The sequence below is a fragment of the Chelmon rostratus genome, chromosome 10 (genome assembly GCF_017976325.1).
Source record: "Chelmon rostratus isolate fCheRos1 chromosome 10, fCheRos1.pri, whole genome shotgun sequence".
Taxonomy (NCBI): Eukaryota; Metazoa; Chordata; class Actinopteri; order Chaetodontiformes; family Chaetodontidae; genus Chelmon; species Chelmon rostratus.
Genome location: NC_055667.1, coordinates 10253981 through 10280000, shown reverse-complemented (window position 1 = coordinate 10280000; position 26020 = coordinate 10253981). Strand labels below are relative to the sequence as shown.

The 26020-nt window shown below is 43.5% G+C and overlaps 1 protein-coding gene across 5 annotated transcripts in view; it reads right to left on the bottom strand.

Annotated features, from left to right (window-relative positions):
- Positions 1-26020, bottom strand: part of samd11 (sterile alpha motif domain containing 11) — an 84596-nt gene that overhangs the window by 11111 nt on the left and 47465 nt on the right. For 4 of the 5 annotated variants that reach the window (XM_041946661.1, XM_041946657.1, XM_041946659.1 and 1 more), the window contains 4 exons: positions 24644-24819; positions 15704-15813; positions 8075-8167; positions 4384-4575 (listed from right to left, as the gene is read on the bottom strand). In XM_041946661.1, coding sequence (XP_041802595.1) covers positions 4384-4575; positions 8075-8167; positions 15704-15813; positions 24644-24819 — 571 coding nt within the window. The remainder of the gene's footprint in view (positions 1-4383; positions 4576-8074; positions 8168-15703; positions 15814-24643; positions 24820-26020) is intronic. The other variant, XM_041946658.1, reaches the window with a different exon arrangement.

The window sequence follows — 26020 nt, the reverse complement described above, 5'->3', positions numbered from 1 at the left end:
GGGGTTGTGAGAGATAAGGGAGGGATCAGAGGGAACTGGAGCCCCAGAGCACACACACACACACACACACACACACACACACACACACACACACACAGTCTGTTGTGCACTTGCATTCACAATGCAGGGGGACAGGGTGGAAAGGTTGACCTCTGTGACTTTCCTGTGGTCACAATCCCACCTCACCAATTATTTTGAATGACTGGGTGAGTTAAAGGGGTACTCCAGTGATTTAGTGTTGCACTTTCATAAAGTTTGGGGACTTCTAAGTGACAGATTGTCACAAGGATGGTCAAAATCGGTGCTGCAGAGCCCGAGACATCCTGACTATACTGCAGCCAAAATTTGAACCAAGGAAGAGGCCCTAACTGTAGGCTGCCGACCTTAATTAGGGTTGAGCTCTCAAAACACTGGAACCTACACATCCCATAATGCAACTCAATAGTGTATTTTGCTAGCTTCTCTGAGGGCATTGTCTCTGGATTTTCCAGAGCCACATAGAGACTTTTACAATTGTTTCCACAGGCTAATACTGTGATTAGTAAACTGATTTTGACCAGAAAAATACTGAGGTCATGAGTCCAGATTCCACCAGCTGAAGCCCACTGACCTAAGCCACAAACCAAACTGTGTGAAAATGTTTCAAAAATTCACTAACTTTCACATTATATGAATTCATTTAGCTGTTCAATTCTATTTTCTGATTTTATTTTATTCCAGTCAACAATATCTAGTCTAAAAACATATGAAAATAAGGCTTAAAAATAAATCCAAGTTGAGAGTCCTCAATGGCAGCGAGGGGCCTTGACTTTGACATGGAGTGGATTGTATAATTCCACACAACACAAGCCATATACAAACGTGGAGAACTAATTTATTTTGATCATTTTTTTCTTCCATTTTTATTTGTATTTCTTTCCAGCCTAAATTGTAAAGCTTCCTTCTGGGTCCATACCCCCCCCCCCCCCCCCCCCCCCCCCCCCCTCGCTCTATCTAATTCTCTTTCATGTGAACTGAGAAGAGCAGGGTCACCTGGGGCTCTAACCTTCAGTGTGTGTGTGTGTGTGTGTGCGTGCATGTGTGTACATAATAGGTATTCAGATTCAGAATTTCCCCATCTTAAAGTCTTCGTGTTGCAGCTGCTGGAACACAAGGGGAGAGTCTCTCCAACTGCAAATTGGAGTCCTAATTGAGGACACACACTAACACACTCACAGACACAGTCGTGTTTCCATCGCTTTTGGGGACATTACATAGACCTGCATTAATTTCCTTGAGACTTACCCAAACCATAACCATAATTACTACTTGTCTAACTGCAACCCTAATCTTAACCTAAACCTAACCTTAACCTTGACCCAAGTCTTCACCTAAAATTAAACAATTTACCTTATGGGGACTTGCGTTTTGTCCCCATAAGGAAGGTGAGTCCCCACAATGTGACTGTGTAAACAGATTTAAATCCCCACAAGGTGAGTGATAAACACCCACACCCCCACACACGCGCGTCTTCCCTGTGCATGAGTTATTTTGGGAGGTCCCAGTTTACCACTCGGACCCATCCTGCTTATCCCTCTTTTGTGCCATTCCATTTTTCTCCCCGCCGTCATTCCTGGAGTTGGGCCTAAATCCCCTCGGTTAAGCCGGGTTTTTCTCGGTGTGAGAATGCAGAGGAGCGCTGTACTGATACAGCTTGGCCGGCCTCGTGATGGATTTGGTGGACTGGCAGGTACACAAAAGCCAACATCCATCTGCTAAAGCGCACCATACACCAGAAATTTAAGTATCTTTTCAGGAAGAGGTATTCTGCCAGTGTCATAGGCTTAGCAAGCAGTAAATATGTGGCGAGTTTGTCGCACTGAATGTCTGTACTTTGACCAATGATGGAGCTGGAGTTTTCAGGCTCTTTGGTATGATGATGATGATGATGATGATGATGATGATGATGATGATGATGATGATGATAAAGAGATGTTGTCTACAGCTTCATGTTTCAAATCAGACTAAAGTGCAGGAGACAAAACAGAAGCACACTTCTTCCATCCCACCCCTCTCTTCACTTTCATCTGGATCTCTACCCCCACCCCTCTTTTTCTTTCCTCTCTCTCTCTCTCTCCTTTCATCATATGAAGAGGGAGGGAAAGCCCTCCTGGCCATTTCTACAACCCTGCCGCTCTCCTCCTCCCCTCCCCCACCACCCCACTCTTCTTCAGGTCCAGAGAGAACCTCTCAAACAATACCTCGCACCTACACATTCATGCACACATCCACACACAAGCACACAGAGTTCCTCCTCACCCCTGCCTCCTTCACGCACACACACTTTAATTTTCTGTGCCCTACACTTCAAACACATGAAAGGATGCTCTGCGGGGACCAAGGCTAAAGGGAAAGTTGGAGGTGGGGGTAAAGAAAAGGAGGAGGAGGAGGGGGTAGGAAAGTAGTACTTGAGATGGAGATGTATAGTAGAGATGGTGGTGGTGCGGGCCCAAGGGGGAGGGAGGAGGGGGTCAAAGGGGGCCCCATCGAAGACCAGGTCAATGTCAAGGGGCTCTTGCTGAAGTGATTCGCGTCGGCCCCTCAGGAGACAAAACAGCCGTCGCCTCTTTTCCACCTACTAGACTGTGTGTGTGTGTGTGTGTGTGTGTGTGTGTGTGAGAGTGTCAGTTTCTTAACTAGCTCCAACTGTTAATTGGAGAAAGGGAGGATGTGTAGGTAGTGTTAAAATAAGTTTTCTGCATAAACTTTAGTAGGATAGATGGAGGAAGTTGCCAGGTGTGGAAGAAAAGGAATATTAGCCACACCAAAGGCTTGGCTGTCAGGGAGCGCTGGCAAAGCCTGTGATGCCCGTGGCTCATCATCCGCTTAGAGGATCTGACGCGCACAAACACAACAGTGGATGCGAACTCACACGTCGCTATAAAGAAATCTTACCGTGAAGTTGTGTTTTTAAATGGTAGTTGTATTTAAAGTGTGTGACCTGAGCATCATTAATAAACCGTAAACTTGTATGTTTTTTCCTTGATTTCTTCCTCCGGGAGAAGTTATTTATTCCCTCGTCTCTGTTCCTTGCTCATTTCCTCTCTCCACAGCTTTTTACTCCTATTCCTAGTTTCTCTTTGCCTCCTTCTCTTCTTCTTCTGCACATAGAAAGCTTTTAAGTGCAGCTTGGAAGAAGAATGCACGTGTGCAGAATAAAGGATAGTGTGGAAACTATCAAACGATCTGGAATGTGGAAGTGAAGGAAGGGAGCGAGTATGTCTGTATTGCGCCAGAGTGTCTGTCTCATACCAGCAAGGTTTCTGGGAAAGGAAGCCAATGATCAGACTGCACCCTGGGCCATAAAACCCCCACAATGCACTGCCTCTTGCTTCTAACTCCGCTAAGACACGGAGAAAAGGCAATTAAAGCATTTATAGGCTTCGCCCCCTAGATTTGCAGCCAGCAATTAAAAATCATTACTAATCAAATAAAAATAAAAGTAGCTGAAAACTACAATTCGGCCAGGGTATCGATTGGATTTATGCTACGGCGAAAGAGCTCATAAAGACTGGTAGGACTTAATGTTACATTCTTTACAAAAATGTGAGAAAAAGGTTAACATTTAATGGATGGCACAGTGAAATGAATATAAAGCCGACTTATAAAATCCATACAAGGCAACTTTTCTCATTTTCCTTTATCCCTATCAAACTCCAATTCTCTTAAGCTAAAACCGGTAAATTTTATGTGTCTGTAGAAACTGAGAGAAACTGGAGCACACTGGTGGTTTCCAGGGTGTTGGGAGATTTAGAGGGTTGGCAGACAGCCAATGAGAGCTCCCGGATCAATCGTGGCGTTGATGCATGCAACGGCTTGTGGGTGTTGTTAACAACGGAGAGCCAAGGTGGTCAGAAATCACCCTGACTGACACTTTGACACTGGGTGGGCAAGCACTGCAAATAGAAATGTCAGCTGTCTCCATGGCTGGGGTTTTACAATGGCAGCAGTGTGGCACACCTTAACATGGTACCCTGAACACAGTGCTACACTCTGGGGTTACAAAATAGCACTGCATCTCAGCAACTTGGTGACAGGTGATGGAAGAGGTGGGCTTTTTTTTTTATATAGAAGCTGGTGAAGTGCTTCCAAAGGAAACTCTTAGTTTGAAGTAAATCTCAAGTTTCTTCAAACTAACTCTAAAGTTACTTCAAAATAAAGAAAAAAAAACTTAAGGAAAAGTACCTCTAGATCTTTCATGAGTCAGTTCTTACTGGTAGAGCAGGAAACGCTACTCTGAATGTAAAAATCAGTGCGCAGGTATATACAGTACGGGGCAACATGGTAGACTGCAGATATTTGAAAGCCAATATGATGATAGTGATTATAATGATCGATACACACGTGCAAAGACAGAGTCTGTTGACTGACCGTGGCCGGGCAGACCCATGCTGCTCGCCAGCTGGTAGAGCCGTTGCTGCTGCTCCTCATAGGACCCCTGCTCGCTGAGCGCTGACATCATGCGCCTGTAGTGCTCCTCAGGGCTCATGTGGCCGTGGCTGCCGCCTGCCTCCACCACTGGGCTCTGGGAGTTCTCTGAAGAGGGGAGGGAGACACATATATTATGATCAATCAGTGACTGTCGATATCAAATTCATCAGGGGATAAATACTAACTTAAAACAGTGGGCTCTAAAACTCTCTTAGGCTACTAACTTTGTATTAATTCAATGCTGAACACTGAACTATCTTTTTAGCGTATGATTAAATCATTACCTTTTGCATCCATCCACATTCATCTCAATGTCAGTCGTGACTCTGAGGTATTTGCCTCAAGCACACAGTTGCATCAAATTTACTAGGCTGCTTCAAACGGCTGCCAGAGGTCACACATTTGGAAAATTTGAAGTTCAGTACCCAAAATCACTTTTCAGTCCAACTTTTTCCAAAAGGAGGGCTCACCCACTGCTGCTCAGGAAGCAGTTTGCATATTTTTGTTATCTGTTCAGAGTCTACACTACACACCAGAAGTCACTTTGTGCAATCTGAGGTATCTACAGTTTCACAGATAGGACTGTTTTTCTGTCACATTTTTCTTTTTGATTTTGGCTGATGGGACAGGCGTATTTTTAGGATAAAATCAATCCATGCAGTTTGAAAAATCAGGACACACTACAATCATAAACACAGCGCGAATAAATAGCCAGAATCAATCTTACACACCCTCTACTTTGCATACTGCACTCTCTGATGTACAGGCTTCCTCCAGTATTAGCCAGGAAACATACTTGTGCACAGATCATTCAGAACGAAGACAGCACTGATGGACGGGAAACCACTTTGGATGAAGCTACACACATACAGCCATGCATTGTTAATGGTCTGTGCCTGACCTGAGCACGAACTCAGTACGGTTGTTTTACTGTAGAGTATTTGGACTTTTTTTTAATGCAGACTACAAAAAAAAAAGAATAAAAAAGGTTCAGCTTCTTCCACTGTGTGTGTGTGTGTGTGTGTGTGTGTGTGTGTGTGTGTGTGTGTGTGTGTGTGTGTGTGTGTTTGTGTGTGTGTGTTTAAGGTGTTGTGAGGATGATGTGGTGCATGATATCTATCTGGCTGTCAGTCCCCACACTTAATCTCTCTCTCTGACCTCCCTCCTCCCTCTCTCTGTCAATAGTAACATGATCTAAGGTAAGGGTGGTGGGGGATATGGGGGGGGCGGTTAGGGAGTTACAAGAGGGAGAAAGAGGATGAGGAGGAGGAGGAGGGAGAAGCAGAAGAAAGCAAGGGTTATTTTTACCACCCTCCTTCTTATTGAAACCTGAGCCTGGCCCCGGGCAGGCGAGCAGGAGTGGCGCTGAGGAGCGGAGGTGGGGTGGAGGTGGTGGGGGAGGAAGCGAGCATGCAAGCATCTCTGTCTCCACCGCCAAGCTCCAGCTAATCCACCCAAGGTCCTCAAGTGTTTGTGTGTGTGTGTGTGTGTGTGTGTGTGTGTGTGTGTGTGTGTGTGTATGCACGCAACTAGTCTGTGCCTGTCTAAAGTTTTCTCGCTCTCTAAACACAGCGGGGGGTGCCGACTTTGCACACAGAAAGAAAAACAGACATCATTTACACAGCGGCATCCAATCTCTGTGGCTCCATCCAAACGCTACCCTCTCTGTCTCTCTCTCAATCTATTACACCACCTGCATTAGTCAATTAAGGGATAGCGTCTGTCGCTGAACTTGGAGGGAAGAAGATGTAACACACATATAGAAACACACATGCAGGTGCAGAGTCGGGGTTTGGGTGTGGACAGGGCCGAAGGTTAAGGATCAGAGGTGTTTTGAAATGGTATAAATGCACTTCTCTGAACAGCAGGCTGCACTCACACAAACAGTCTTTTTTATCTGTCTCTTTTATGCAAATTATACAGCAAAGGAAGAATACATGCAAGGCGTATACAAAGGTTGTTTGCTTTAAAAGCCAAAAACGTAACCACGCAGACACAGGAACACAAAATCAAAATAAAAACACAGTCCCATTTGCCCTAAAAGGAAGCCAAGCCTGAGTACACAAACAGACAAGCACACAGATGAACACACACACACACAGACTCTCTCACACAAACACACATCCACAAAAACCCATGCATCTTTCAGAAGCTGGGATGTGTCTCAGTAAGACAATAATGGCTAGGAATGAGTACTGAGAAAGAGGCTCCAGGCGGGGCTGCTGTCTGTCAAAGGTCACCCAGAGGGCAAAGGTCAGCACCAGGCTCCTGTTGGGTCTTACAGTCAATCTGACATCCAGACGCATGTACAAACACTCTCATCTATCTCAAAATGTAACCATGATAAAATAACATTTTACTCATGCCAAATAATCAGAGGCATTTGCTGTTGTTTGGTTTATACATGCTCCTGCAGTGTGTGTGTCTAAGCATGTTGATCAGGTGTTTCCAGATGAGGCTGGATGTGCCGTGAGCTGCCCTTGGTTTTTGCGGTTTTGCCTGCTCTATAATGCATCAGTCAGGAAGTCTTCCTCAGGAGCCCAGAGGGACAGGCCCAGTGCTGTGCCGGCTCCTCGCCGGGCCCCCGGTTTCACGCTGCATGAAGGAGATATGAATAATAGAGGATGGCGACCGGATTTCAGCGCTACAGAGGGGCATTGTCTTGCCAAGGTGTGCCTTCTCAAGCACCATTACTTATGTTGTTCTCATGTCATATAGAGAGCAGATGAAAATGCATCAATAAAGTGGATATATTAGGAATCAGTTGCAAAAATGTATATTGTTCTATAAACAAGGGCTATTACAGAAGATATTATATTACTGTATGTGATTGGAGGAACACAGGCATGACAGCCACCTCATCCTCTATGTTCCTGTTAAAGGGTCAGTTCACCCAAGTCACACTTTTCACTAAATCTGCAATAGAAAATAGTTCTAATGAGATCTGTTCAAAGTGAGCCCTGGTGATGGATCTGGAGTAATACAGGAATTGTACATGGAAAGAAAAGTCGCTGTACAGTTTCTTAAATGCCATTTCTCAGTGTTTTGAGTACCACAAATTCTCTTTTTTTGGTGCTCAAAACATCCATCTCATTGGTGTAGCAGCAGAATCTCACAAACAAAACTCAGCAGATAAAACTAAAACTGTGTTAATGGTTCCATACCATTAGTGGTTAGTGAGAAAATACCATGGGATGGTTTGGTAATGTGGGTGTACTGACCCTTTGCTGACTTCCCCTAGTGTGTGTGTGTGTGTCTGTGTGCAACTGTAAAGAGAGGAATGGGTTAATAGAGAGATGCCATGGAAGTGTGTCATCAGTTATGTGAGAAAGTGAGACTGTGTGTGTTTCTATGTGTTCATGGAAGCGTGTGCGTGTCTGTGTGTGTGTGTGTGTATTCCCATCATCATATTAACACTGACCACCAGCAGCTAAACCAACACCGCCTCATTTCTCCTCCTTCATCTGAAGCTTCCATCCTGTCTCTTTCACTATAACACTCAGTCATCCTGTCAGGTTTCCTTCAATTTTTCACCCAGTTCCTCTCAGAAAAAGCTCGTCCAGGCACACCTGTGACATCACAGAAACACACGGCATGGTCTTACCTTTGGGGGATACGCTACGTGACTTCTTGCTGTCAGAGGGACACTCGCTGCTGCTGTTGGGAGAGAAGCTTCTCCTCTTGCCTAGAAGGTCATCTGTAACACACACACAAAGAGAGAGCGAGAGCAGTCAGTGCAAAGAGACCGAAGTAAAAGCTTTGATAGTGACGCTCTGCTCCACATCTACCTGTGTACATGGCGGCTGCTTTGGAAATGCAGCGTTAAGAGAGAGGGAGGGAAAAAGAAGCCAAGGGAAAAAAAAGTGATAGGTGGAGAGAAAGAGAGAAATGGAGCGAGTGAAGCAAGCCACGGGCGTCTGGAGATGTGCCTGTTCTGTCAGGAATGAGAGGGGGCCTGCACCGCCGTGGATGACAGATCTGCCCGGCTCATTCACGTTTGTGTGTGTGTGTGTTTGTCTATTTGAGGGATGGAGGAGGGCTCCGTCTTTCTGTGTCTCCTCAAACGTCTCTTTCCAACAGTCTGTCCTCAAGTGTTATCACTGTTCTTCCTCTCGCTCTCTCTTCTTTCTTCTCTTTTTCCAGATGTTGGCACAAAAGCCTCCGACTGAACTAAAATGCATGAGAGCCTCTCAGCTGCTTGAGAAATTTGTCTCAGCCTACATTATGTCTATATCATGGGTTTATTTTTAGTATTTGTACCTCCACAACAGCCACTCCCCTCTCTGTTGTTGCTGTCCTCCCCTCATAAACACACTTCTGATCTTCTCATCTCTCCACCCGCTTCCTCCTCTTTCTCCTCTCCTGTGTTTGAAACCTCCTCCCATCAGGAGTTCTCTGTCTCTCTCTCTCTCATCCCATTAACACCCTCCCTGCCTCCTCCTCCTTGTTCTCCCCTGCCACCAAAGAGGAGCATCTAGTGTACAATTACAGCACCTCCGACTTCCTCCTCCTCCTCCTCCTCTCCTCCCCTCTCATCCCTCTCGCCCAATCACCTCACCTCCGCCCCCCTCAAACACACCTCAAATCAATATGGGCCTAATCAAGAGAGGGAGGGGATGCAGAGCACATCGTGCGCAGCGCCGGCAGGAAGGAAAAAGCCGTTTGTCATTGCTCTCTCGCTTTCTCTCTCTTTCTTTCTCTATTTCTATGTCACGCTCTGCTTTTTCTTTAGCTGTTTCTTCCTCCACACAGACAGCCAAGCCACAGCAGCAACTGCTTCCCTTCTTTCTTTTTTTTCTCACTTTCTCTCTCTCACTTCTTGGTGCGTATTTTTAGGGATGGGGGAATGTTTTTTTTTCTTCCCTCAAGGAGAATGGTTGCTCACTCTCTCTGTCTCTCTTTTTCAATAAAGCAATTTTTCATCATTTGCACAGCATGTGTAAACAGTACAGAGAAGCGATGAACAGGGACTAAGAAAAAAAACAACTTAATTTCATAGCAATACCCAAGCAAACAACATTTGGTTATTTCTGTCATGTGTCTACTCCTGATGTTGTTACCTTAGCAACGTGCAGACAGTTAACAGAGGAGTGAAGCTGGAGTGGAGTCTGACCTTTAACCCTCAACCTATCACCCAAACTTATGTTCTTTCTTCTATATAACAAGACACAGATAGACAGGGAAGGGAGAGAGACAGAAGGAGATTTAGACAGGACTCAGAGGATTGTGTTGGGCTGCTGAAGGAGCCCTGGTGTTGATGAGAGGGCGAGCGAGCAAACGAGAAAGGGAGAGAGAGGGAGAAGTAGGAGGTTCACTAATGATCCAGTGTTTGATGTTGCCTCTCAGGTCCCGAGGAGATCCACTCCCTACACCATCCTAAATAGACAGTATTGGGGGGGGCTAATGGACAAGTGCGCACACACACACACACACTTTTCTGTAGCCTCTTTTATTATCTCTTATTCTGTTTTTTCTTCTCATTTTAAATCATGTTCAGTGTATTGCTTTCACTGGGCTTTTTTTTTTTTTTTTTAAAGGTCTCCATCTATCCTATTAGTGGAATATTAACAAAGAGAGAGAGAACCCCCATTAGTTAAACCCCCCTCTTCTACCAAACACAAATACACATGCTTACACCCATACCCAGAGCCTCTCGTGAACACACACACACACACACACACACATACACACACTAGAGTCGTCTCTTGAGCCGACCTCACTCAAGACACCGCGTCTCCTGAGCGAGTGCCCGAGGGCCAGAGATTTGAGGGCGGAAAGCTTTTAAAGCCAATTAAATGGGGCTTCTTAGAGTACCGGCGCTCCCTTTTAATGCCCAACCCTGAGCTCTTGCTAGCGTCTATGCTAACCCTTTTACTCCCACTAACACTTCTTACAGTCAAGTTTGCTACCCCGGGCATTTCCCTAGCATCTGCTTGTTAATACGGCTGAAGAATTAGTGGTTATGGAGTCAAGAATTTCATTATTTTAGCCTCGAGGCTGTGATTTTAACTATCAAAAGAGTGCAATAACGAAGTGCAAATAGCATCAGTTGCTATGATAAAGCTCATCTTTTAGCCATTCCTGGTTGACAGTCTACACTTTTTTTCCTAAGAAGTCGACCTAAACACAAATTATTCTAGCATCTGCCTCAGTTGCTAGCTAACCTCCTCCTTATCTGCCATTCCTCTCACCATGAGAAAAGAGGAATGAAAATCATGGGACAGATAGAGAAAGAGGAAACAGCAGGGCCTAAACCACTTCTCTTTCATGTGACACCACCAGGGTGAACCATCAGGCAGGGGAGCATTCCTCTTGCTTTCTTACGCTCTGATTTCCTCTCCTCCCTCAAACTTTAGTCGTCTTCCTCTCCTCTCTCCATCCCATGGAGCGTGGTGACAGCTCAGACAGCCAGACTCCTTAATTCCTCTCTTACTCCGTTAATCTGTCATCTTTATCAGGCCGGGGAGGTGGGGGTCTGTGCGGAGAGAAGGTGGGGGGGGGCTGTGACAGGCGGGGACGTGGGGTGGGCCGCCAGCCGCAGCCCCCCGATCAATCTCCACATTACAGCTGACAGAATGGTGCTAATAACTTATTGATCCCCCCTCCGTGCGCCGGGGCCTCCGCCGGCCCTGAAAGCCCTGCCATTGATTGGCTTACAGGCCGATGCAGCTGGGAGAGGGAGAGGAGTAGAGGGGGAGGGGTGGGGGCGGGTGATGGAGATGGGGAGAGAGGTGCTTCTGCTCACGCTGAGGGGAGGATGCGCCACTGCCATCATGTGCAGATGTACACACACAGTAACACTGCTCCTCTGTTTGTCATGTTCCTAACAGGAAGTGAGAAATTAAGATAGGTGGAGAGAAAAGACACAACGAAAGAACAGAAAGAACAGAAATCACGGGAAAATAAGATGGGCGTATGTAGTCAACTGACTAAAATATGGCCAACCACAAAATGAAAATCTGTGACATTGTCTTATAAATAAATGTCCTTTTTGCAACTCAGTCCAGTTATATAACACCATAAAAACTAAACCTGCAGGCAACTGATGCAAGCTTTTGTTTTTGTCGTTCTAAAGGCCTTCTGTCAGTTCCTTCCTGTAAAAATTGTCTGGTGCACAGGTGTTGATGCACAACAAGCAGCAGTAACGGTGGTTTGTTTAGAATAAGTCCCAGACTGTGACGGCCATTTTTGTGACAGTTACCTTGACAAAGTGAGTTACTAATGAGCGGAAGGCCCCTCCCTCCTTAAAAATACCCCGGCTTTACATGAATCAAAGTCATAGATCATGAGGACTTCTTTGATTTCAAAGGAAAATCACGGCTATGAAGGACCCACAGACCCTGATACTGCAAATGTAAATAAGATTTTCTTCATTTCCTGTTTTACTTGATGTCAGGCATGATGTCTGTCTGTTCTGTTTCTCTCAAAAAAAAATAATAATAAAAGTTTAAAAAAAAGAAGAAAAAGTATATTACAAATTAGTTTGTCTGTATTATAATAAGATTAAGTTATTTTCTGATATAGTACCGCACAATTTACTTTTGAGTTTGTTTCTAAAAACTGATGTCAGTGAAATAGAAATAACATGAACAGACACAAGATAAACTTCTCAGTGCAGTATATAAAAGGTGTTTCATACTCATAACATAACTTACAACTCATAATGAAATCTTTCCAATAAGGAAATTTAAAACTATATATAGGTTTTAATCTCCTGATGTCCTCTACCATTCTTAAATGTACTGCTGTCATCCCAGTGTTCATCTGGCTTCTTCCACTCACAGACACTTTTTCCAGAGTATGTAAATTAAAATTATTATTAAAATAAGGCTTAAGTCACAGGTTAGTAAAGGCAATTTAAGCTTTAAAAGCATCATGACATACAATTCTGTCTATAAAACAAGTAACAACATTTTGGCAAGTTCACTAACGGGTGTCAGTACTGAAAGTGTAACAATTCTACATATAGTTGCTTTGATAAGACGGAAATAAGTGTTAATGCACTACTCTAAACACCAGAGATGGACCTGAAAAGGTAGCTTGACCTAATAAATTTAATGTATCAAATCAACTTTAAGGATGAAGGCATCTGAGTGTAGCAGATACTTCTTGATTATTAAATAACTTTTGTGAAATGAAATGGAAAATACAAATGCCAATGACTGTTGATGATGGCACAGAACTGAAAAACACACACACAAAACAGAACTTGAAACTTGTGTCTGGTTTCCTTTAAGGGCTCTAAAAGAAGAAGAAATCAGCATTTCTTTTGACCATTTACTCGGCTATTTATTTTTTGTCATCAGTGAATTTCATGTCTTGGCAGAAGCATTAGCATGACTTTATGAACAATAAGCCTGAGAGGCTATTTTGTTATGGCAGCACAATTACATTCCTATTAAGCAGTGGGATGTTTTCAAATATTTACAACCCACATTTCCCTTTTTGCCTCTGTATGACAGAGCTAATATCTTCAGAAATCCTGGAGTGTTTACTTTTGTTTAGAATTGCCTTTCTATGCTAATCATGTAATAACTAGCTGGTAATACTTTAAAAGCAATCCCCACTCACAATCAGTTTGGGGGGGAAAAAAAGGTCTTGCACAAACACGCCGGGCTGCAGATTCACACGCAAGCAAACATCTAAAACCAGGCATTTAAAACCACACACGGAAAGGTGCACACACTCAAACACGCACACACACAAATGTGCTCAAGCCCCAAACCACTGCTACAACCCCCAACCACACACACGCGTGCACACACACACACATACTGGCAGGCTGTAACTGCCTCTGGGAGTCTGAGTGCAGGGAGCAGAGGAGAGAGAGAGAGCGTGGCGGTCCAAAAACACCTTATCTGCCTGTTTGAGTCTCCGGTCTGACCGCAGAGCCACGGTTTACAGTCTCCACAGGCAGCCAGACTCTCAGCGTCGGCGCCCCTGCTCTCGCCCTCCCTCCCTCCTCCCTGCCCTCCGCCTCTCACAGAGCCTCTGAATAGCCAGCGGCTGGGGAGCGAGAGAGCGAATGAGGGAGGGAGGGAGGGAGGGATGGAGCGGAGAAGAGAGGGAGGGAGGCAGCCCTCCTGTCTGTCCCTCAGATTTAATTAACGGCCCACTCCGGCGCAGAGACGACCCAGCAAGCCTGCTTCCCTTTCCTCCTGACCCACACACACACAAACACACGCAGCCGTCGGCCGCCATGGCTGCCGCCTGCCCTCCCCTGATACCACCACCGCACTCATTCATCTCTCTTTCCTCTGTCTCTCCATTTCCAAATGTTTCTTCCATCACCGCCGCTCTGTCTCTCTCCGTTGCAGACTTTTCTTTCTCTTTCTTAATTTCTCTCCTGTCTCACTCCGTGTCTTTCCCTCCACGCTTCATTGATAGACGTTAAACACTTTTGGAGGATAAGTCAAATAAGGAGAGTTGACTGACAGAACAAAGTAAACACAATATCACAGACAGCAAGCAGCGTTTACCGTCTCATCCATCTCAACGTCAAATAATCCACTGCTCTAAAGCTTCAGACACCCACCTATGCATTTGGACGCAAATTTGAACCTGTGTTGATTTTGCGTGGGCACGCATCTGTATAACTATGTGTCATTTGTGTGTAATTGTGTGTTTGTGAACGTGTGTGCGTCTAATTTCACTGGCAGACAGAATTAGAGCCGGTGGCTGATCGGATTGGACTTGTTTACAGACACCGAGCGAGCCGCTTAGGCTCCCTGTTAAATCTCCCTTTAATGGTCAAACGGACAGATTTTAGGGGTCTTGGACCCCCTCTGGCATAGGCCACACTGTGCTCACTCCCTCCTCCATCAGCCCCCCTCCACCACTTCTATCCCCTTGTGTACTCCTCCATTAAGATAACTACTCAGGGCTCTGATTTCTCCATTAAGTTTAGCAGCTGATTAGGCCAGTATTTGGGTGGAAATCCATCCCAAACCGGGGTTTAAGACACTGGTAGGGCTGGCTGCTCAGCAGTCTAATACCCTCCACCTTCCACCCACCCTGGCTGATATCACAGGCACCGTATGGACAATTAATCTGGCAGACAGAGGAGATGAGCACACAGAGAGAGGGTATGGAGGTGTTGGGCCTGGGCTGATTATGGCACTGGCTATGCCACTGGCTAATGGTATAAGAAGGTACAGGGTCAAAGCCCGGGCAACTGTGGAGCAAAGGCATGGTGTCCACTTATACAAAACCAACCAATTTGTTCATTTGGGGTAAACATATTTATGTGAAAACGGTTTAGACTTGCCAACGGAATGTATTCAATTCAGCAGATTTTTTTTTCTTCCCAATCAATATTTTAGATAAGCATTTCACCTGTAGGCAAAAGTCATTGATAACAATGAAGATAATTTTTACTTAACTCATTACATGTGGGAGAGTATTGATAAAAGACATCCTGACACACAGAGCTTGGAACATTGAAATGTATTGTAAAACCAAAATCACAGTTTGAGACAAAGTTCATAGTGCTCCACAAAACTTTAGACCTAAGTGCAACTGTTCAAAGTGGTTTCAATAAGTATTGAACATACAAGTTTGTTCGGGTTGCTGGTGAAGCATTGTTGCCTTCAGTTATACCTTGTTGGGATACAGTACATTACATCAACATATGTCGTGAAATTTGGGATGACTAACCCAGAAACATCCAGTACAGTAGGTTGATCGCTGAATAGTGATATCCACCAAGGCTGTTTTACAGCCATATGTCTTTGATGGCTGCACAATATCCTCCTACAAGCTGCTTGACAAATAGCTGTGATTAAATGTGCTGTCTGTGTTCTGTCTGTAAGCCGTAAGAAAAGCTCTAAGCACGCGCACACCATGGTTCCTCTGCTCACATGAAACTGGATTAATGGCAAACAAAGCTATTTATTCAGAGGTAATTTAAAACAGAGGGTTTAACAAAAATCCTGGAGTTCGACAGAGAATGTGGGAAGAACATTAAGTAATCAACTTGAGAGCGACCTTCAGGAATTGAGTAATAAGCTTATGTTAAATTCCCCCAATCAAACAAATTAGGGTAAATTAAATGGGTAATGGAATGTTTACATATGTTAAAGGAGATGTAAAGGGGGATATATCATCAGCCTGGATACAAAGGATGAAAGAGAAGAAAAACGGAAGGAAAACAAAGACAAAACAAAGAAGACATCCTTATAAACCTTTAAACGAGCACACAGACATACACGCACAGCATCACTGGGGGTCCTACCTGTGTGTCCAGCACTGGTGTTGTGGTCAGACGCTGACTGGCCCTCGGGCATGCCGTGCTGTCTGGTGTGGTGCAGGTTGGAGATGATTGTAGAGAGGTCACTGTCACGACTGTACCACACACACACACACACACACACACACACACACACACACACACACACACACACACACACACACACACACACACACACACAAACACACACAGAGGAAAGAAAGGATAAACACATTTAAAAGCAGCCCCAAACAAACCGAATTCCCAAACGCAAATCCAAACCAGTAGATGATAAAGCAGCAGTGCACAAATTCATACTATTCCACACACTGCTTACCATGGAAATCCTCCACCGAGACAGTGCCATCCTCCCTAAAACGCATACCTCCACACAGACTCAGCAGCTACAAGTGGCTGTCCTGTCAACTGGCTCGTTGCTCTGAGGTGTGTAATACACTCTGACAGACTACCGCATCCAGCACTTTTGGTTCTCATCCCTACTCATCTTCCACACTAAGATGCATTAACGAACATATTCACAAATCGTAAGTAGTTTAGCAGCTTAAAACCTGATTACGGCTCGTTTCAAATTCAGACCGTCAACAGCTGTTTCAGAGAAATATGGCAATTGAATAATGTGGAAAGAGAGATGACGAATATGTAAGATGAAAGAAAATATCAACCGAGCCTTGAACAGGTCATACTTACTTATTAGGAATGTAATATTTAAAAGAACACAATGAATCTGTGGTACATGACATTGAAATTGACTTCTTTTCTATCGTCGTGCCTACACTTCAACAGGAGGTCCTTCACAACAAAACTATCCACAAGAGTCTCTCAAACACCATGTCTTGCCCTTCATCACCCAATGGAGGAGCAGGAGGAGGGTTTAGAGATTAGGACCAGATCTGGTTGGAGCCACTCTGCCCTTCCAAATGATCCACCAGCCGCCTTTCTAACCTCCCCACACTGGTGGACCCACACAACTGTGTCATGGAGGTATTTCATTTGCAATCTGATTACAATCCTGATCGCATTAAATGGCATAATGATGGGAAATAGGCGCTTAGAGTTTGAGGGGAGTATAGCAGCCGTGCAGTACGAGTGTAGTCACTGTAATGGTAAACAGCTTGTGTGGTAGGAGAGGTGCAGAGTTGCATTTTTTTTCTGCTTACAGTCTAAATATAATTTACTGTTAAATGACTGTGACATACATGCAAAATGGAAGAGTGTTCCAAAGCCCAAAAGAACAGAAAAGTTCATGCACACTGTCATTTTGTCCACAAAATAGGCCCGAAAACATGCAGTATTTAGACATTTGTCAGTTCGACAGTCTCTGCATCCTCTCGTGTCAGCAGGAACCTCGTTTATAGGCTTAACTGGCAACTTTATTGAAAGCAGAATCATCTATGAAGGGGGTCTGGTATGACACAGCAAGCACAGTTTATGGGACAGAAGCGGTGAATGGTTCTTAGCTGCCACCACTATGACGAGGCCACACTGTTTGCGGCTGCTGGATTTGGGTTTTTACAGTCCCATGATTACAGGCTCCTGCTGTAATGTCAGGCTGTCGGTCGCCAAGCTGTTTTCCACACGCTAACAGAAAAGATGAAGGAAAGCGTAGAGGGCCTAATGCTGGCCATTGCTGGCTTCACCAGTCACCTTTCAGTCTCAGAGAACCAATGAGTCAGAAAACAGTCTCAGACAAAACAGTCACCACCAGTTGCTAAGCAGAGAGACGCTTGATTGGACTGTGACTGCAAACTTTTTAGACTAATGATAGACTTCTTTTTTAGAGTGTAACTTGCTAAAATTAGTAGCTATCTGTGCCTGAGAGCTCAATGGTTTTCTTCAAAAAGAAAATGAGATGCAGGGAAGGTTTTTTAATTGTGCTTCAAGTCATATAATAATGTATCTGCGTCACCGAGTGACTCCAACAAAACACACATCACACACACTGCAGTTCCAGGGTCCACTGTGAGAAACTGCAGCCAAATCCATCAATCAGCAGGCTGCGTTATAACACCACCCTCTGTCCATCATTTAAAGTGATCATGATAATTCCATCATGAACTTCTCAGAGAGGTGATGGGGTTATTATCCCGTGGCGAAGTGGCCGCTGTAAGCCATGAACGGCAAGGACATTGTTAGTGGGGTAATTAGCGCACTTTTCCTGAGCTGTCCCGCCTCAGCTCGGGCTAATGAGGGCCTAGCCCTATCCCCGCCTGCCTCTGCCCTCCCCGCAATCCCATCCCCCTCTCTTTTGCTGGGCGGAGGCAAGGTCACACTCAAGCCATGGAAGATGAAAAGGGGGGTGGGGATGGTGTTTAAAACCCAGTCACCTGAGTCAGCGTTCCCTAAGGAGCTCCTAAGGCTTGGGTTAGCTGCGAAGGACGGGGGCCTCGCAGAGGATGAGGAGGGGGGTTATATTGTGGCTGTTGGGCCTGATAGCTAAGAAGGACATGAGCTGCCTTCTTATCACCCAGGTGCATGCCGGAGACAATCATCTCATCCTCAGCTCATCCTTGAACTGGTCAATAGTCATTCCCGGCCATAGGACAGACACACTGACCCAGACACAGGGATAACTAATATACGGTAATACTCAAAGTCTCTATAAGCAGTATTTCGGACGCCTTACAATACAGGCCTGTTACTTTGTTATTTTTTATGTAGCTAGGTAAAGAAATTCGTTTTGGCCAGCTGCAGAGGTGCATAGTCTATGCTTCCTGTTTATGCTCAAAAACTAATCTCATGCATGGGTACGGTAGAACATGCATGATGAGGGCATGAAGATACTGCCACTACTTTTGTCAAGCAGACAAAAATGTAACTTGTGCCCTGGTCATTATACAAGCAACATGCCAGCATGAGGCTAGCGAGCTAAATTCAATCAATCAAGCAACTACACACCATGGATTTTAATCATTTAACACTGACTCCTGTCCCACAGACAACGTAACAAACTAACAGCAGAGTACGTTGTAGAAAAGATGCAGCCTCTCTCTACTGTCCAGTCAGACACTTTCAGTCAGGTGGTTAGCAAGACTCCCTGTCCAGGTAACCAGCCAAGGGTCGGGAAAATTTTTTCCAACTACCTTGACAGCAACATGGAAAAATGGAAAATGAGCTTAAGAAAATCTTTGTGGGACTGAAGTACATCGCCACCACTGCAGATGTTTAGTCACAACAAAAGCTCAAATGAAAGCTAGAAGCACATTACCAATGGCAAAGCAGACATAACCAATGGCAAAGCAGACATTTAAAAAGTAACTTTAACTTCAAAGTAATACATTACTTTTTGGTGGAAGTAATCAGTAATGTAGTCACTTCTTTGATGAGGTAACTAGCAACTGTAACTAATTACTGTTTTGCAATAACTAGCACAACCACTGTATAAAAGCAACCCATTTTTTTATTTGTAATTATAAAGCGACCTTTTCCTGATTTAGATTAAGAAATATCTGATTTAAGAATCCGAACAAGCACTCGATGCCACGTTTTGACATGCTTACTTTAAAATATTTGATATTCGATGCTTCAGACGCATTTTGGGCAACTTTCCACTTTCAAAGCATCTACTCAATGCATCTTAAACACACTAATCATTTATCATATAACTTATAGTTCCTGCTACTCAATATTACAATATATTCTGTTACTTTATGCCAGATCTGTTGTGGCTCTTTCTTTTGTTAAGAGAGTTGTGCTCCCTTCTACAATTACAGTAGGCGTTACTGTTCATAATGGTCCAAACAACATGAAAAGACTCTTCTCCTGGCACAGGGAGTTGACTCAGTACAAATGCCCAGTAGTGGCCTGCTGTGGCATTGGCACGGGGAGCTGAGGTGGCGGGGCTGGAGGTCACAGTGTGAGCTGGCAGAAGCTGGCAGCCTAGGCACCCTGACGCCATGTCTCACACCACCACTGGGAAAGTGCTGACAGACAGACAGCAGGGACGTGAAGGTGGAGGAGTGGAGGTGGAGAGAGAGAGACTGATCGCAAGCGCTGTGTAACATCTGGTGCTCACAGATTCACCGTGTGTCCTCCTTTGCTCTCAAGGCAAGATCCCAAACACACAGCCTCCTCCATCCTGCACAGGTGACCCACAGCAACATTCAAATACTACCAGGCAATATGTAATATTCAGCAACCACTGCATAGAAAGGTATGGACCTCGGCAAAACGCTGAGAAAAAGACGGAATGAGCAAAATTTCTCTGATGCTACGCAGGAAAAATTATAATTATGTCTATTATTTCAGAAATCGCTATACATTAGGACACATCAAGTTAAAGCAAGAATATGGATCTGTTGCATATACATTTTATGTTTACTAATTCCTATGAGCAACGGAAACACAATTGTCATGCTGCTCACAGTTGGATCGAAATGCAACGCACAACTGGGAACCCTGCAAGCAGAGAGGGTAATGAATAAATACAGAAACGGATACATAAATAAGTAAGAGTAGCCTAGCTTCACTTCTCCTCATTGTTCCTCTGCTGGATGGGCTGACATGAGGTCGATAAGGCAGCCAAGGGAGGAAAGAAAAATACAAGGGAAAAAGAATATACGGCAAGTCCACCATGTTGCATTTAGGTTCTCCTGCACTGAGCCATGCACACACTACTGGTTTTACTGTTAATTTCTCCTCAGGCTCACTCTTTTAGAGCTATTAGCTGTTATGTTTTTCAGAATTCAGAAAGAAAACTGGTTTGAGGAAAGCGTGGAGGGAAAAAATAAATTATTATTATTATTATTATTATTATTATATTTACAGTTGACAGAACTTTCAAAGAGCACCGCTGTTCTGTAGATACTGTATGAAAGGCCAACGCTCTTATTAGCTTCAGCTGATACCAACATACTGTAGGACAGCACATGAATAGTAAACACTGTGTTCTTTACATGTGGAAATGATGAACCTCACGCTTCAAGTCAATGCCAAATCTGAGACTAAACTGCTGGGATGCTGCTGACCACCTCTTTGTTGATCCTGTGTTTTGACAAGGAGCTGATAGACAAAACGCTGCTCTCTATGTGGAAAACAATGAGTCTCTTGCCGCTAGCCAACGCCCAATCAGCTACTAAATTGCTGTGACTCTGTTGCCATGGTAAATGCGTGTAAACAAGGCCAAAATTTCTTGAAGCGGAAAGCTCCTCTAGAAAGCTATAAAACCTCCAAGCTCACTAATTAGTGCTTTAGGGGAGAGCCATTTCCAGTAATTTCACACTGTCCATGACCTCTTACTGGCATAAGGCAGTGACACAGTTGTTCAATAAAAGCCAGAGGACAAAATGTCAGATGCAATAGACATACAGTAGCTAACTCAGCATCGATGTCTTTCTTTCTTTGTGGTTATGATGTAGAATGAGTACAGTATTCCCCATTAACAAATATGTGACAAGATCTGTTTCCATACAGAGAGGTGGGTTGTAAAGGGAAACGGAGAAAACATCAGATCAGAGGTTTCTACTGTGAATGTTTATGAACATGAGCATCTTCAGCGTGCTTCTAATTTCACCAATCAGCAACAGTTTTCTCTCAATGAGCACTGAAGCTCACACCGCCTCAACATTTCATTGGGGTGAAAAGCACAGTCAAGCAGACAGCAGTTCGAGGCTATAATCAGGTCTGTCAAAATTAACGCCCACGATGACTTATGCTATAACTTTGCTGCTGAAGACAGATATGCTGCTCCAAAAGCAATTAGATGAGTTTGTAGGTTATGTTGAATTCACTATGTTGCTTGTTTCAATCAGCCTTACTCTTTGCTGATTGGATGAGAACAGGACAAGATGGCCTTTGTGTGAAAACACCCAGTGATAGCCTCTGATGTTGAAAAGAAAAAAGAACAGCTTTGTATGTCTACTACTAATGTTGGTCTGTGAGCTGCAGATCTTATGACATCCTCCCTCTTCCAAGTCTGCAATGCAACAGAGAGCAAATATATTTTTTTTTACCCTTTCACAGATGAAAGCATTTGCATATATAAGTGATCAAGATTGAAAAACTGAGAAAATGTCTGTGTTTGTTTTGGCGAGTGTTAATAATAGGTATGGCAAGGTTTTTTTCCTTCTCCTACAGGGTGCAGGCTGAAAGGCGGACGTCAGCGGGTGTAACTTATAAAATCCACGGTGGTTGCTGGGTAATTATCCAGACTCTCAGTCAGCACTTTTCAATCAAAGCCTTGTTATCTACAGCCAACTGAAACAAACACTAAGGTAGGCTTTGTTTTGCCCTTGAGTAAGACACTTAAATCCTAAGTTACCGCCATCAAATATTTAGTCCCTGAGATGAAATCCATAAATCAGTGTTAACGAATCCAAGTAGATACCAACATTCTGCAGCACTGATATCAAGGCAATACCAAGGTGATAACAAAACTTGATTTTGTTTCCGCCTTTCAGCTCCTGTGTGGTTCACAGCAGCCACACTTAGTTCTGATAACCTATGGAGCTTCCATATACATCTTATAGTTATAATGATTATTTGGTCGCCTTTGTGGCACTTCAGTCTCTACATGTCTGTGCTTCAGCAGGATGACCAGAGATATTATGGAGTACCAAGTAAATTAATTGTCTGTGAACCCGCCAACCATTAACATTAATTTGGTTCTAAAAAGGTGGAACAGTGAGAAGAAGAAGACATGCAGACGAGAATGATGTGCGATGAAAGCAGCGCTTGTTGACAATGGCACACAAATCCTCTTAATGCGCAACAGTCGGCCACCTGGACTAAGCAAACAATCTACTCTTTAATGTTACAAGAAGTGACATTAATTTTAACTGTGCACTGAAAAACTGGAGTGGAGCGGAAAAACTGAGAGTTTAGAGTATCTCCTAATGTAACGCCGCATGAAGCTAATTTGCTGCATGAGGCATTATGTTCAGATAAGAAAATCTGGATGAATAATTGACACATGCTGCTGACATGTGTCTATGTAGATATAGTAACTGCAGTTAGAATAGGTACATTGTTTCAATGAAATGGGTGTGACGCACTGCTGCCGCCAGCCTTGATGATGTGTGGATGAGACAGCACAGATACATCACACATGTATACAGAGGCCCTGTATTTTTCACATCCATTGGCCAAATCCAATTTGTTAAGACCCTTCTACGACTCACTTACGAAGCTGCGGTCAATGGAAATCACATTTCCGTGATTGGACATCCCATTATCCCGTTCGTCCAGACCCGCGCTGGGGGATAAAGCAGGGCTGAGACGGCTGCCCAGAACAGACCGGAGCTGCGGCTCCAGCGAGTCCGTCGCCTTTCAAAGGGTAAAAGCCTGACATATTAGTCATAAGTGTTCTTTAAATTCATTATCATCTTAACACGCCAGCGGCACAAGTGTCAGGGGGAGGGGAAGCCCTCTTAAACGAGGTTAGTGGATCCATTTAAAGCTTCACAGTTGCTGTGCCGTCCGCCGTGTCACACGCAAGTCTCAAGACATGAAAAACATCCCCTCCTGTAATGAGGTTGCACAAGCTGCTTATAATGCAGCTGGGGACTTTCTGAGGTTAATCAATGAATGGCTACTGCATTGCATCTGTCTATAGTCTGTGTGATTTCTGAATTTTATAAATCTGTACATGTACATGCCAAGTAATTACGAACCCATGTGATATTCATTCCAGATTGAAAAAGTCTTCATTTACGTCATTTCACATGGATCAAAGTACTGACTATAAAGGCAGCACTGTCCTCAGAGCCCAATTTATTCATCTTAATGAGGTGAACCCACTGTAACCCCACACGAGTGTGTTTGCATGTATGAAGATGCAAATATGATTATTCACTTGAATCCAGACAGGCTTTTAGTAAATCCACATTTTTATGACAAACCCAAGCTAATGTGCATACAACTCCTGGGCACTCTTCTCCATCCATTATTGTGGCAAATTTCAGTTTGGACAATTAGTCAAACAGCCATTTCCTGATTCACACTAAAATGCAACGTGTTTAATTTCGCGAATAAACCACTGACATTTCTGAAAACATTTAAGCTGTGTTGCTATTACGTACCACTTGTGGTATTGCTGCGGTTTGATGCCTACTTGTTCTTAAAAAATAACAACGGAAACACTGAGACAAAACATTGCTGTCGTGAATTTTACATTCCTCATGATTTGATTAAAATAACAACAAAAAGACAGAGGCTGACTAGAGACATGCCAGACTGTGTGCTTTTAAAGTGTCCTTGATGCAGCATATGCCATTTATTCTTATTAATCTTAAGTTTCTCCAAGTCTGTTTGTGTTAACTTATAACCATTTCAAACTATTTACACTTAAGCTGATCAAGTGCAATAACACTTCATGAAGACTTATAAATGTTTTCTATGAAATGCTCTATGATCAAACTGCTCCCAAGCACAGCACAGGATGGGATGAAGCAGACAGTGGTGACTCAGGTGACTCAGTCTTTAATATCAAGTCAAGACAGATACACTGAGACTTGGCAGGAGAAACAAAACACAAACCAACAATCCAATTAACACTTTCAAAGCTCAGCACACATCCTTCCATTAGACATCCCGAAGCAAAGGCCATGAGTATATTTTTGAAACACGGTCCTTTGTCACCTCATCTCAAAATGTGCCTTTAACACCTCATGATTATCCTGAAATCTTTTGATAACAATACTACACACACATCTAAGATGCCATTAAAAAAAGGTTGTCCTGAAGAGAAGCAAACTACACAAAGGACTTATTACTATTCTTTTTGTGTTGATTTCACTACACAACATATGCATTTTCAGGCACAATAAAAGCCTATACAATTACAATTAAACATTCACATAAAAAATATTTTAGAAGTTAAAAAAGCTAAATAGTCTGGAAAATTAACTGTTTTCTGGTATAAGAATGACATTGAACCCAAATGTTTGTACTACATTGAGGCCATGGCCACAAAAGTCATAGATCCCTCACCTCTTTCTCATGATACTGTAATGCAACTCGTCCTCCTGTTTGATGTGGGCATGATCCCCACTGGCCCGCTCGCTGCCTTCGCTGTCGTCACTGCTGAAGATGGAGGCCAGCTCCTTCTTGGGCACCCGGTTGGGAGGAAGGGGGATGGTGCGTTTCTCAGCCAAGCGCCCACGGTTCTGCATAACAGCGCACAAAGAAAAGAGAGAGACTTTAGCAACCTTCATGTACATGTTTCTCAATTTGTTTAATCTACAACCCCAATTCCAGAAAAGTTGGGACGCTGCATAAAATGAAACAGAACGCTATATTTTGCTCTTCCTTTTTGACATATACTCAGTTAAGAACAGTACAAAGGCTTAACTTCATTGATTTTTGTAAATATTTGCTTACTCTGAATGTAAAGTCTGCAACATGTTTCAGACAAGTTGGGACAGGAGCAACAAAAGGGTTCTGGGTTAGAATGGAACCCAAAACGCTGCAATAAGGACACAACCTTAGTACATGGGCTCTATCAGATGAACAAAATGCCCCTGCAGGTTTTATTTCTGGTTTACACAGCATCTCAACTTTTTTGGAATCAGAGTTGAATCGGCATCATTTATTTAAATAAGTACGGTAATAACTTTTAAGATGTCAAGCATGGAGTTCTCTCTTTAAAAAAATACATAGATGACGAATTAAGATTAGTTTTATTTTGCACTATTGACCGGCTATTTTAAGTATGAACATATCGAGTCAGATGTAACACCCAACACTACCTTTTAGATAAAATTTACATGAGAACTAGTCAGCGATAAAGCAAGAATAGTTAGCTAAAAGTGATGGATAAACTGTTCAAATTGCTAGCTCAACGCAATGGATAAATGGTTAAAAGGTTAGGCTGCCAAGTGAAATTATAAGGATGCAAACTTGACCAAACAAACCAAGATAGTACAGACAATTAAACTGTATAAAAACTATTTTCACAACATCTACTTTTATATGATCAATAGTCTTAAATAACATCCAGTTCTAAATCAGTTCAAATGAACACATTTGTAACAAGACTGGTCTCCCAATAAAGAGATTATCTGACAGGGCTGTGAGAGTAGACCAGACAACACAAAAATCCGACAAAAAAAGTTTGGACGCACTGCATCAAATCCTTGATTACAACATATTGTTTCAGAATATCCTCATCGAAAACTTAAAAAATTGACAAGCTTTACAGCAAAAACTGGTTCAACAGCAACGGTGGAAAAAGCAATGTAGCTGGCACACATGAGCTACACCGAAACCAAAACATCATCTGTAAGACTGGCATTCAGCCCTCCAGCCAGATATCATAAAGTCAGTCGTGTGTACTCTTTGTGAATAAATACTCAAGTAATAATGAAA